A 12,784-nucleotide genomic window follows, 5' to 3' on the forward strand; every position below is an offset into this window, starting at 1 on the left:
AGAATGCATTATACACAGGCAAACCCATGAATGTTTCTAATCTCAAAATGTATCACTTTTGGCTATAAGAGTGGACTGGGGTTGATTTACACAAAATTGCAAATGATAAAGCATTAAATGGAATACTGAATATCAACTAGGCCTACTAAATGTATTCATCTATCCATTTTCTAATCCGCCTACTGGTATCCTCACGAGGTTCGTAAGCATGCTGGAACCTATCCCAGCTGTTTTTTGGGCAGTTGGCAGGGGACACCCTGAACTGGTTGCCAGTCAATTGCCAGGCACACATAAACGAACAACCTTTCGCACTCACACTCACACCTAGGGACAATTCAGAGTGTTTCAATAACCTGCCATGCATGTTTTTGGAATGTGGGAGTGAAATCGGAGTACTTAGAGAAAACCCACGCAGGCACAGGGAGAACATGCAAACTCCACACAGGAAGGCTGGATGGGAATCGAAACCTGCACATCTGCACAATAAGGCGGATGTGCTCACCAGTTGAACACCGTGACGCCCACCTGCCAAAAGTAACAAAAATAAATCAGCATAACATATATTTACTGTAAAAGTGCCATCTGGTCTGAAGACAAGGTAAAAAGGCAAAAAAGTTTTTGTACTTTGTGTGTGTCCCTGATCCACTGGTGAAAGGACATTTTGATACTCTCCTCTTTCATCTATAACTGGTTGAAATAACAAAGAGTATGTAGAAAAGTGGTTCAGATTGAATGACCTTCTGTATTTTATGCGTTGTGTTGTATTATTTTGTTATTATTTTATTATGACTTCATGATGGCGCTGCGAGAGTGGCTGCCTTTACAGCAGCTCCTATACTTTTGGTTCTTCTACTTTCTTCCTATCATAATTGCTGCTGTAAATTGGGAATTTCTCTATTGTGAGACGAATAAAGGTTTTCTTATTCTTATCCTTATTCTTATTGTTTCTCAATACTTTTTCGTGCCTTCATCATGTAAACGATAAATAGTGTTGGCACTGCTGTTTTGAATATGTTTGTTATTTTATTTTACCTAATCTTACTCTTTTAAAGTAAATATGCTTTGTAAATAAACATACAAGATCAATTTTCCACGGTGTCCTGAAAATACAAGAACTGTATGCATGTTGCGACTCGCGGCCAGCGGGTGGCGCCATGTATACTTATTCAGAGTTGGTGCTGCGTTTTTTTTTTTTGTGAGCGAAGAAGACGAACAACGGCTGCTGCAAAGACGCAAGCAAATCTCGGCTGTGCCAAATTTTGTTCGCATTGTTGCGAATACTTGCACAAGAGTCATCTTGTCGCTTTTGTAAGTTGTGTTGTTGGTTAATGTGGGTGTTTCACTGTCATATTGAACACATTGTTTGGATCTGGAAGGAATTATTGGGAGAGGCCTCGGTAGGTTTGTGGCTAATGTTTGTTAGCATTTTGCGAAGTCGTTTTGTCTGACGATCCAGCAGTACTACAGCGTTGAGCGAACTCAAGTAATGTCTTCGACCTATGGGATGGATGGGTATTGGATAAAGCACACTGCTTTCTGGATGTGCGTCGTTTGACCGTGGGCGGATGGCCACAACGGGTAACGTTTGTAATGGCGGACAGACTTGTGGAGCTGACGTCAACTTGGCCTGCAGTAATTTACAGGGTGAGACTGGTTTAAAGGTTTAAAGCGTGGATGTAAGGTTTTATTGAATGTCCGTCGAGAAGCTAGTCGTTTTCCGCAGATGGTTGTTTGAATCTCATAATTTACATTATATGGCATTCTTTCGTCCTTGAATACAATTGCGTGGTGTGTTAGTGATGTGTATTTCCAGTGTCTCCCAACCGTTTCCTGAGTGTGTATTCTCCACTGCAAAAATGTCATGGCAAAGCACTGAACACAAAATGTCCAAAAGTGCGGGTCTGTCTATCTGTATGCGCTGAAATAATTATCTCGTCTCTATTTACTCACAAATTATTGTATGAAATCTTGGCCTTTTGAAGAAAGACAGGCACGAGTTAAAGGGTAAGACAAGTCCAAATTGTTCTTTACAATAAAAAGTTCTATGTGGCACCAGTAGTCTCAACATGATATTCGGATTCATAATGCATTTTTTAAAATATGATTTAAGCAGCAGAATCCACCGGTTTTTTATCCATATCAGTGGGCAGCCGTTTGCCACTTGCTCTCGAGAGAAAACGAAATCACAAGTGCCCAAGGGCTCAGGTTATGAGCAATTGCCTTCACAAGCTCAGCCATGAATGGTCTTTACCTGAGCCCCGAGCAATTTTTAGGTTTTCAGTTGACAGCAAGTGGCATAATGGCCTCCCACTGAGATGGAAAAAAAACGTGTGGTTATTGCTCATGTTATGTCATGCTAATGTAGTCCACGCCTTTACATATTGTTTCATTAAACATGAAAAGTTTAAGTGATAAATCCTCAGGTTTGCATTACTGTCATTATCTGATTTGATGCGCTATGGACTTACATTTACACCACACTTGTCTGGTAGAATTATAAATTGTGGTGAATGGTTACAAGACTGCAAGTCAAAGTGTTAGTTCACAATTCTAATTAATTTAGAGAAACTGTCTTTCATATTTTTTAATTTGCCTTAATTTAGTGGTAGCCTATCCTATAAAACCAAACCATTTCTGTATATTTAAATACATCAGAATTTTATTGTAATACCGATACAGATAAGAAAAAAACCTTTGTTGAGAAAAAAAAAACTACATGGGAAGAGCACCTTGAACAAAATAATAGCAGATTGCCTCAATTGCAAATGCACAACTGAGGCAGAAAAAAAAATCACAATGTGAGATTATTTTTCAAAATTGCCCTAATCCGATACCACATCTAATCTCGACGCACATAGTGGGAGGGAGTCACTTATACACAGCATAATTACTTATTGGTCTGTGTTGCTTGATGTTGTTTAGCAGCAGTTGAGGAATAGTGGATGTAATGTGGGTCACTGGTTGTCCGAAGTGGAGGACAGCCACATTCTCTTGTGCACTTTTTAATACCCTCTTTTGTGTACGGCTATGCTGGTGAACAAAAGGGTGGGCATCCACGGTGTTTAGTTGTGATTGGTCATTGACTGGAATTTTATTTTGTAGTGTCGGACACTGGATACGATATTGTAGGTGTACTGTTGATTGTGCGATGGACAAAGGCTGTCACATACGATGAAGTTTTGTCAATTGGTTGTTAGTTTTTCTTTCAAACTATTTGCTGGTAGGCAAGTAACGGAAAATGTACAAGCGTTGCTGTCAGTGTTTAGTGTGAATTGAATTTGCATTACTGAAATTCTTTCGCTGCTTTGATGTATCAAAACACTCTAAAATTGGGTTCAAAGTGTTGAACTTTTTGCGATGGGTTTTCCACTTCTGCGTTTCACATCGAAATGCATGATGGAGGAAAGTCGCTTTCTCCACATGCAGTTCTTGTGGACTGCGGAAAAATACGTTGGTAGTGTGATGGAAAAAATATGTTGGTAGTGTGATGGACAGCTTCTGGGTGGCTCATCAATCAGTGTTGGTTTGATAAAGGTTTGGACCAGTGATGGTTATGACTGACCTCTCTGGATGGGAGAATTTGGGGGAAACGGTTCCTTTATTAGTGATGTTCCTAAGGACTTGCATTTCGTTGAAACGTCTTCACCGAACAGGGTATCTCGAACATTCTGTTTACAAGCTACGTAATTGGCAACCGCAGTGGTGTGATTAATAGAAATGTTGACTAGTTTCTCAGCCTATAATGCAAATTGTGCCAGAGGCGTTGATGAGGGTTTAACGGTTTGTCTTGTATGTTTTGACTTTAGAGTGGTGTTTTGAGACGGAAGTGACTCTAGTTCACTTTGCCAAATAGCCCTTCTCAGGCGATTTGGCAGTAACACGAGAATAGGTTGACATTTCCATTCTTTGCAATGTGGAAAGATGACATTGAGATGTGAGTGATTTGAGTTACGAGCATGATCACGGAATAAATTAAACTCGTGAGTAGAGCACAGGCTAATCGATGAATCCAAACCTATGATATGACAACTTAATTGAAAATCGAGTGCTGGTCAGTTTAGTGCTGTTGTGCTTGGTGTCGCCATCCTGAGCTGTGGGCTTCAATACATTTTCTGACTTACTGTTTTAAATGGAGTTGCTTATCAGGTGGTGGTGAGTGACATGTTGGAATGGAAAGGAGTGTAGAGCTCCAAGGCTTTGATGGGAATAATGTTATTCTATACCCTTCTGTCTGCAGGTGCTGTTGTTTGTGCTTCAGTATGGCAGTCGTCATCCGTTTACAGGGATTGAGGATCACTGCCGGTTCTCAGGATATTCGCAAATTCTTCACTGGACTCAAAATTCCAGATGGTGGTGTACACATAATAGGAGGCGAGCAGGAGGAAGCTTTCATTATTTTTGCTTCTGATGAAGATGCGAGAAGAGCGATGACGCGCTCGGGGGGGCAAATTAGGGGCGGGGCCGTGACTTTGCTGCTCAGTAGCAAAGCAGAGATGCAGAGTGTATTTGAGCAAAGTGCCATAAATGCAGAGATGGAGCAAAAGAGAAATGTTGAAGATGACACAAGGCATGCCCGAAGATCTGTGGAGGCCGACACCAACAAGAGGTCAGCAAGTAGAGCGGACATCAGTCCTCCACCACGCCAAAAGAGATCCTCAAACTCAAATGAAGACTCCCCGTGTGTTTTTCTCAAAGGACTGCCATTCAGTGTGTCTGAAAGAGAGATTTCTGAATTTTTCAGTGGTTTGCGTATCGTTGACCTCGTCCTGTTGAAAAACGCCACCGGAAAAAACAACGGGATGGGTCTCGTGAGATTTTCAAACGCTGCAGAAGTATCGGAAGCCTTGAAAAGGGATAGGGGATACATCGGTTCTAGGTATGTGGAGATTTGTCCGACGTCAGAATACGACTGGCATCGGTCAACTGCAAGGCAATCCATGAGAGCTAACCCGGGAGGCGCCCAGTTTGAAAGACGTGGATCGCCTTCACATGGTCAAAAGAATTTCCAATACCATATGAGGTCGCAGTCACCTGTTGGCCATAGGGGGTCATCGTCCAGTGAGGAGTACTGTGTTATGGTGGAAAACCTCTCCTTTGCTGTGGAAACCGAGGACATGAAAAGACTTTTTCACCACGCGAGACTGGATGATGACCAGATCTTGTTCATTAATTTTGACGACCGCAAAAGTAGGTCTGCATTTGTACTCTTTAAGACTCTTCGAGAGTATCGTGAGGCATCCGAGCAGGAGACAAAACCCTTTTTCAATCGATTGATTCATATCCGGCCAATCTCAAGAGAAAAAATGATAGCCATCTTTGAGTCTCAGAAAATGGAGGTTGGCCCTTCTGGAAACTCCAGAAGGAATAATGAGAGGCTTCCATTTAACACCATGGATCATTCTGACCCCGAGAAATGCTTGCTTGTGCAAAATCTGCCCTCAGACGTGCGTAAAGCGGAGGTCCTGGACATCTTTGGGATGAATCTCTCGGAAGATGACGTGCACTTGCTGCGTGACAATACAGGTGCAGGGACTGGCAGGGCATTGGTTCTCTTCCATTCCGAGTCAACTGCCATGAGGGCTCTCTCTCTCGACGGACAAAGGTTTCTCGGCGCAAAGATTTCTCTCAAATACATTACACGTGCTCAGATGCGGGAGTTGATCGCCGGGCCACCGCGAAGATTTACTGAGTACCAGGGTTCTGGTGACGGCGAGTACTCTGACTTCAGGAGCCCTCATCCTGGTAATATGCCAATGAATACAGGCTATAAGTCTTATGGCGACTCATTTGACAGGGGCAACGGGGCTCGTAGCGGTGGTGGTCCACCAAGACAAGATTTTACCGAGCCCACATGTGTAAAGCTAATTAATTTACCATTCCAAATAAAAGTAGAAGAAATCTATGATTTTTGCCATGGATATCGTATTATCCCGGGATCCATATCATTGCAGTATGACAGAGGCGGCGCATTTAAAGGTACCGCAACCGTGGTTTTTGAGACTCGACAGGAGGCAGTTATAGCAGTGGAGGAACTCAGTGGGAGGCCAATAGGTGCTCGAAAGATTCAGCTACTGCTTCTTTGAAAGTGACTTTGGGATTTTGATGGCCAGAACGCTCAAGTGTTCTGGTTTGAAATCCTCAAATTTGATAGTTTGAGGGAAGTTGTAGTTTTATTTTGTCTTACGACATTTGATGTCCCCACCCTCTGTGTTTTATTTTGTGGTAACTGGGTTTTTTATTCATTGTCTATTTGAACGGCACTTATGTCACTGATGCGCAATTTGCATTTACATTTTCATCTTACATAACATTTGACTGCATCCAGGGGAAGTCCCATTATGCTATTGTTTACTGTACGTGGGATATACAATTCATCAACCGCTTATTGTGATGCCTATTAAAAAGACTGCTTCTCATTCACTTGTTCTCCCCGACTTTTTTTTATATATTTTTTCTAAACATGCATTAATTGTGTCCTCTGCCTCACCCCACTAATAATTTGGGATGTGTATATGTTTAAAATCTTAATAGAGGCAGCAGTTTGAATTACATAAAATACACGTAAGCTTTCTTTAAACTGTATACAGAACAAAGCACGAGACGGTTAGTTGACAAATAGGCTTTACTTTGAAATTTCTAGCGCTTTTATTTTGAAACCATACCGGATTTGACGGGATTTATTTGACCACTTTTATGCTGTCCGAGGTGGGGCGAGGTGAATGTCGGCTAAACACTGAAGAGCTGCTGAAATCCAACTACAGGTGAATTAAGACATTCATATTTTATCAAGAGTAAATACAGAACCAAGTTTATGTGGACACTTGACAAAAAAACCTCCGATAAAGGTTTACGTCAACATTTTTTAATTGCTCCAAAGTATTTGAAGGCCAGAGCAACGCCATCAATTAAGACCGTAAAACTGTTGTTCCTTGTTAAAAGTAAAACTTGTGATCAATAGTGCGTAAACACTTTCGTAAGTAAACGCAAACTTGTGAAAGGTTAAGATAGTTTTCATCCGCGGACATGCACTTTGCACAAGAACGATCCCGTTTATTAAAGACGGCCAACACGTTTTCACGTTTTGCACATTGAGTGTAAAAGTAATAAACAATTGTAGAATGCTTCCTACAAAGAATGTTCAATCCTGTTTAACGTGGCGACCGAGTATCGGCTCCATCCTTACCTAAACGTGGCAGCAAAACAATTTTGCTCCGCGTAATTAAGCGGTTAACTTTTTGAGAAAATAAAATTCTAGTTTGACCATCGTTTAGCATTCACAATATTGGTACTTAACACACTGAAAGCTTAAATGGTGACAGACTGAAAACTGACAAAATGTACATTTTTTTCCCACGTACGTCACTATGTATTCAGCGATGCTGATTTTCATCGTGGAGTTGAAAGTCACGCTGTAGCATCGAATGATACAGGCTGTGCAAACACATTAGTTCAAAAGTCACTTTGCATGTCAGTCATCCCATAAATAAACGATAGAGAAGGCTAACGGTGTTTGGTAAAAATGCAAATATCAATTGGTTGGTCTTATTTTAGAAAATTTGCGTCAAAGTGTACATTGTTTCAAGAACTACATTGTTTCAAGAACGTCGACATTTTGTCCAGCGATGCACACTGGTTAACAAACATCACCTCGCAGTTTTGTTCGAGAACCTTGTTTCCTTTGTCACAACCAATGTTTCATATCAAACTGTTCTGAGAGCCACTCCCACAAGTGTCTGCTATCATGACTGCAAATGAGATTTGTCAGTGTGCACCCACAGAAAATTAAGAATCAAATTTATGCCCTTCACTAAATAACAGGAAGTGGGAGTTAAGTCAATCAATACTCGTTCAAATCAAGCTAAGGCATTTGCCTTGTCTTCTTTTAAGAATAGGATTGCAGTGAATTTATTTTCAGACTTATTTTTTTTCTTGTCAAGTGAAAATCCTTGTCCCGGACAAAACTACAGGATAAAAAAAAAAATCTGAAATAAAATTTCAAACCCAAACTTACTTTTCAAGGGGTTGGTACCCATGAATGTTGAGTAACGAGTACAAGATCAAGTCCCTGTGACTGGCTAGTGACCAGGCCGTGGTGTACCTCGTCTTTTCCTCAAAGTCAGCTGGTATGGGCCCCAGCTCACAGCAATCCATGGATATGGATGTATAAATGTGTTTGTTTGAATCGAATAATCACAAATTCCGAGCAACAGATGCTGCTAAACCCTACTGTCGAACAAAATGCATACACAAAGGATCAATATCAGGCTTTGAGAAAAGTCTCAAAGCACATTTGAACCTTACTGACATCAGAATGGAGCTATCGAGGCGACGAACTCTCCAGAAGCATCTCGAGCCTGCAAGACCCCTGCGCCGCCTCCTCCCTGTTGGCAGTGGTGCCTCAACTGGTAAAACACACATCAGTAAAAAGCTTGGTTGTGTGTGTGTGTGTGTGTGTGTGTGTGTGTGTGTGTGTGTGTGTGTGTGTTCTACATATGGAGTTAATCACCCACTCCTTTTAATGTATACGTAATCTTTTTGTTCATTTAGAACCCACAGTAAATGCTGCTTCGTGTGCACAGACATTAATTGACATTGTGGATGAAAAGGTAAGAAATGTTTCAGGATAGCGCAATCCACTGGAATGTCAGTCACCCTTAGATTTGTTCACCTTTAAAGAATTAAAAAAAATGTCAGGAAACCATTGTAACTGTATAGGCATTGTTTTAAATAAGGTTTTGTAGCACATTTGTTTACATGCATATATACATATACAGTATATATATGTTCAATTTTAATATCACAAAGAGACAACCTAACGAAATACAAAATGGACTGTCAAAATGCCAAAATAATTTATTAAGGCAGATCACAAATAAATAAATAAAATCAAACCTGTCCCGACGTGGAAAAGAAATTGCCCCCTGAACCTCATCACGAGTTGTGCCACCCTTGGCAGCAGTAACTGAAATCAAGCGTTTTGCTGAAATATAATTTCCTGCAAAAACGCCATTTATGCACCTTGATTAATTAACTCTCATATGAACCTTTTGAAAAGCCCCTCTGAATAATTTAAAGTGACAAATGATGGGCAGCTTGATTTTTTTAAATTTTAGTTCTGATGTTTAATGAAACGTGGTTTTAATAATCGTGTGTACTGTATTTCGCAGACAAATATTACAGTCGAGCAGTTCTTCAAGATCGTCAATCCCCAAGACCAGAAAAAAAGTAACATCCAGAATGTTTGTTTGTTTCACTGATTTTTCTGAGACGGTTTGACTTTTTTTTTTTTCTACTCCTTCCTAATATGTCTTTACAGAGCGATTGTCTTACTCTCATGATTTTTTAATTGGTCTTGCAAGTTGTTCTGCAGCCAAGAAGAGGCCAGAGTTTTTACCAGACCACCCCATAGTCTTACCCAAAGCAGTAAGTCCACCTGACAAAAGTGTCAGTTAAGAAACATTCTTTCGGGATAGAATATGTATTTGTTGATATTGTTTCAACAGAGAGATCCAAGTTTTCTGACGGTAAATAAAAGCAGTTGGAGTAATGGAAAAAAGGAAGAGGAAGTGTGAGTGCTTTTTTGTGACTTTCTTCAATATTCTAGTATGCTTTTCATGTTAAGTTTTTTTTTTCCCAGCAGCATCCTGAAAGTTTTGTGCTAACAGAAGTGCTCTCTTTTGACCTGTTCAAGGTTCGATCTTGACTCACGCTTTGATTTCACTGTTGAAATCAACCGCAGTGATTGTTGTTCAAATTTGAAAGAACAATTTCAATCTGCCCTGCTCGATTTTGCTTTTTTTTTTTTTTTTTTTTTTTTGCATAATGCAATACTATCAAGTCCCTTTCTGATCCTTAAAATGGCTCTAAAATAATTTAAATTAGAATATATTAAATATCTTGAAATGCAATTTCCCTCGAATGCATTTTGTCAAAGTCCTATTAACTGACCCATACTTAGCCGAGCTTTTCTGTGCATTGTGGTGTTTATATTTGACCGTGGTAATCTATCCATCCATTTTCAGTACAGTTTATCCTGTTCCAGGGTCAAGGTGTGCTGGGGCCCATCCCGGCCTACCTCCGGCAAAAGGCTGACAACACCCGAGACTGATCGCCAGTCACGGCGTATAATGGAGGCAGACAGCCATATCCACCATCACTGAGTGGTAACTGAACCCACGCAGTCAATTGAATGTACCACTTCACCATCAGTGATGCACCTGAGTTGTAATTTCTCTTTACTTGCCCTATTATTTATATTTTCTTTCCAAGAAAGATTGTTCTATTGCATCCAGTTGTATTGTTATATATTTGTATTGTGATTGATGTTTGCCAATCTGTATTCTGTTACAGTGTTCAATAAAACATTGGTGAGAAATACCCACATGTCATGGTGTCAAGAGAGATAGATGCCTAATGTACATACCGGTACATGGATGCTTTTAATGGGGGGCCTTTCAATGATTTTAACTTATGAAAAATTTTATTCAACTTCTTAATGGTTTTTCAATGTAATTTTTCTACTTTTTCCATCTTGACATGTCTTGTAAAGTACTCTGGGCCTTTGCATGTGAAAGCTATTGCTTAAATACACGCAGAGCTCAGCCACAAAATGGTTGTCAAGATCAAGAGACAGTCTAAAACGCTTGAGGTGAAAAAGTTTAATGTCTGAAAAACGGATTAGACATTACCAAAATTTGTGTGAGCATCTCTTATTCCTGCCCAATTCAACCTCTTAAAATATTAAAACCATCACTGTAATATTTTGGATTTCATGGGCATTGTTTTCCTCTCTAGAGAAAAAGCGTAACATCGCTTGTTTAGTGTCCGAAAACTGCGATCAAACGTCACCAAAATTAATGTGGACATCCCTACTTATGCCTACTTCTACCACTGCTAATATTATAACAATCACCCCAATATTGAGTAGATTACCCAATTTCTCCTGTCAGTTCAGAAAATTCTTACCACTGCAAATAACATTTTTGTTCATCTATCTATGCCAACAACATATAGTGACGGGAAGAACAATTAAATGCTCTACTTCTGGCAGACGTTTCCGCCTGTTGTCATTGATACTGCACTGAGTAAGTACATTTGTCAGTAAATCATTAAAAAAAAATAAATGAACAATGAGTACATTATATATACCTTTGTGTCATTTTTGTTTGGTGTTGTGCCTTGGCTTTATTAAGGTTGTGAAACACTGATCTATTCTTTGCCTTATGAAAGTGATAAAAGGAGCAAAAATTAAAGAAAGGTTTACAAAAGTGACGTATCAAAAAAAAAAAAAGTAAGTACATTTGTCAGTAAATCATTAAAAAAAAATAAATGAACAATGAGTACATTATATATACCTTTGTGTCATTTTTGTTTGGTGTTGTGCCTTGGCTTTATTAAGGTTGTGAAACACTGATCTATTCTTTGCCTTATGAAAGTGATAAAAGGAGCAAAAATTAAAGAAAGGTTTACAAAAGTGACGTATCAAAAAAAAAAAGATAAAGTTTCATAACCTTAATCTTTGAAGACTCACAGGAAAGTGAGCAAGCATAACTAACGTGTAAAACTAAAAAACAGGTCGCGTTTACGCTGCTTTTATCTACATTAACTCAAAATTATCTCTGAAACGTGAGGGGGAAAAACGCAGTTGAAAGTGGAGGTCAGGTCAGGGGTTACGAACTTTCTCCAACTTTCCGAGTTGAGCATCCGGGTTCACGGTGCATTCGGGTGTCCCCGTTTTGAATGGGGAAAACCAAGAATCGTGTCCACCTGTGCTTTGAAAGTTCGTTTTAAATCTCTTCAATTTCGCTAACTTCTCACACAGCTCTGTGGATCTGAAAGGGCTCGGGGATCTGCAAGCGGTTAATAGCCATCATTTTAACTTTGTGTTTTGTTTAGATTTTTGGTAAATTAGTTTTTTTTCCCGACACAGAGGATGGACTCGAAGAATAAGGAAACGAGCCGGTATGGTTTCTCCTCTTTATTTGATCAAATCAAATATTTGTCTCCCAATGTTTTCAACGTTTTCAGGAGCATTGTCATGTGACCGTGTTAACCTTAGTTTAACATAAACTTACATGTAAAGTGTGTATTACGATATCTTAAGTCTTAAAAGAAAATAACTCACGCTATACTTAAGAAGAGGGACGGATTTTGGAACGCAAGCGCCACCTTCTTTTATTAATTCAGCACAAAAAAAAAACTCCATTAAGCAATTACATTTGTTTTATATGTTGTTGTTTTTATGGGATGTATCATTGGCAGGTAATTTAGCATTTTGAAAGATTTTGGCCCTCCCACTATGACAGATCTGCCCCTATTCAGAGGGGCCAGATTTAGGACACCCGAGTCTTCATACACTTTTCAATTGATTAGCAAACAACAAGGTGCACATCAAGTCCCTTGCAGCTAACGACAAAAAAACTACAACTAAAATTAAATAAAAATTTTCGTAATAAAAAACAACCATTAAAATGAGAGTGCTTTTGGGAATATGCTAACTAAAACTACATTTTGTTTATAAAGGGAAGTACAATTATAGAAAAAAATGACCTTTCTTTTAGTGCATAAACGTTAAGAGAATTTTAAATGTATTTCTTTCCCTATTATTGTCCGGTTTTCCAGAAGAAGGAATGTCAAACAATTATTTGAGGATTGTAGTTCACTTTGTTGCGCAATATTTGGTGTCATTTTCTTTCATTTTGCACTTGACAAATACTTCACGTACCTTAAAAAATGAAAACTAATACTAACACCAATGAAAACTAAAGTAAAACAAAACACTTGA

General features: G+C 39.3%; 2 protein-coding genes across 3 annotated transcripts; both read left to right on the forward strand.

Annotated features, from left to right (window-relative positions):
- Positions 1 to 1,184: 1,184 nt before the first annotated feature.
- rbm12bb (RNA binding motif protein 12Bb) lies at positions 1,185 to 6,420 on the forward strand. The gene is made up of 2 exons (XM_019873631.1): positions 1,185 to 1,308; positions 4,238 to 6,420. Exon 2 carries the CDS (start codon positions 4,260 to 4,262, stop codon positions 6,081 to 6,083), a length of 1,824 nt encoding a protein of 607 aa, XP_019729190.1. The 5' UTR covers positions 1,185 to 1,308; positions 4,238 to 4,259; the 3' UTR covers positions 6,084 to 6,420.
- Positions 6,421 to 6,526: 106 nt separating this feature from the next.
- gra (granulito) lies at positions 6,527 to 10,388 on the forward strand. 2 transcript variants are annotated; one of them, XM_019873634.1, is made up of 7 exons: positions 6,527 to 6,761; positions 8,311 to 8,405; positions 8,548 to 8,606; positions 9,168 to 9,225; positions 9,317 to 9,423; positions 9,504 to 9,568; positions 10,043 to 10,388. In XM_019873634.1, exons 1-7 carry the CDS (start codon positions 6,694 to 6,696, stop codon positions 10,158 to 10,160), a joined length of 570 nt encoding a protein of 189 aa, XP_019729193.1. In that variant the 5' UTR covers positions 6,527 to 6,693; the 3' UTR covers positions 10,161 to 10,388. The 2 variants fall into 2 exon arrangements, with proteins under 2 accessions (XP_019729193.1, XP_019729191.1); XM_019873632.1 differs by lacking the exon at positions 6,527 to 6,761 and having other exon boundaries at positions 6,789 to 8,405.
- Positions 10,389 to 12,784: the final 2,396 nt, after the last annotated feature.

Source organism: Hippocampus comes, unplaced genomic scaffold, assembly GCF_001891065.2.
Source record: "Hippocampus comes isolate QL1 unplaced genomic scaffold, H_comes_QL1_v1.1 scaffold383, whole genome shotgun sequence".
NCBI classification, from domain to species: Eukaryota; Metazoa; Chordata; class Actinopteri; order Syngnathiformes; family Syngnathidae; genus Hippocampus; species Hippocampus comes.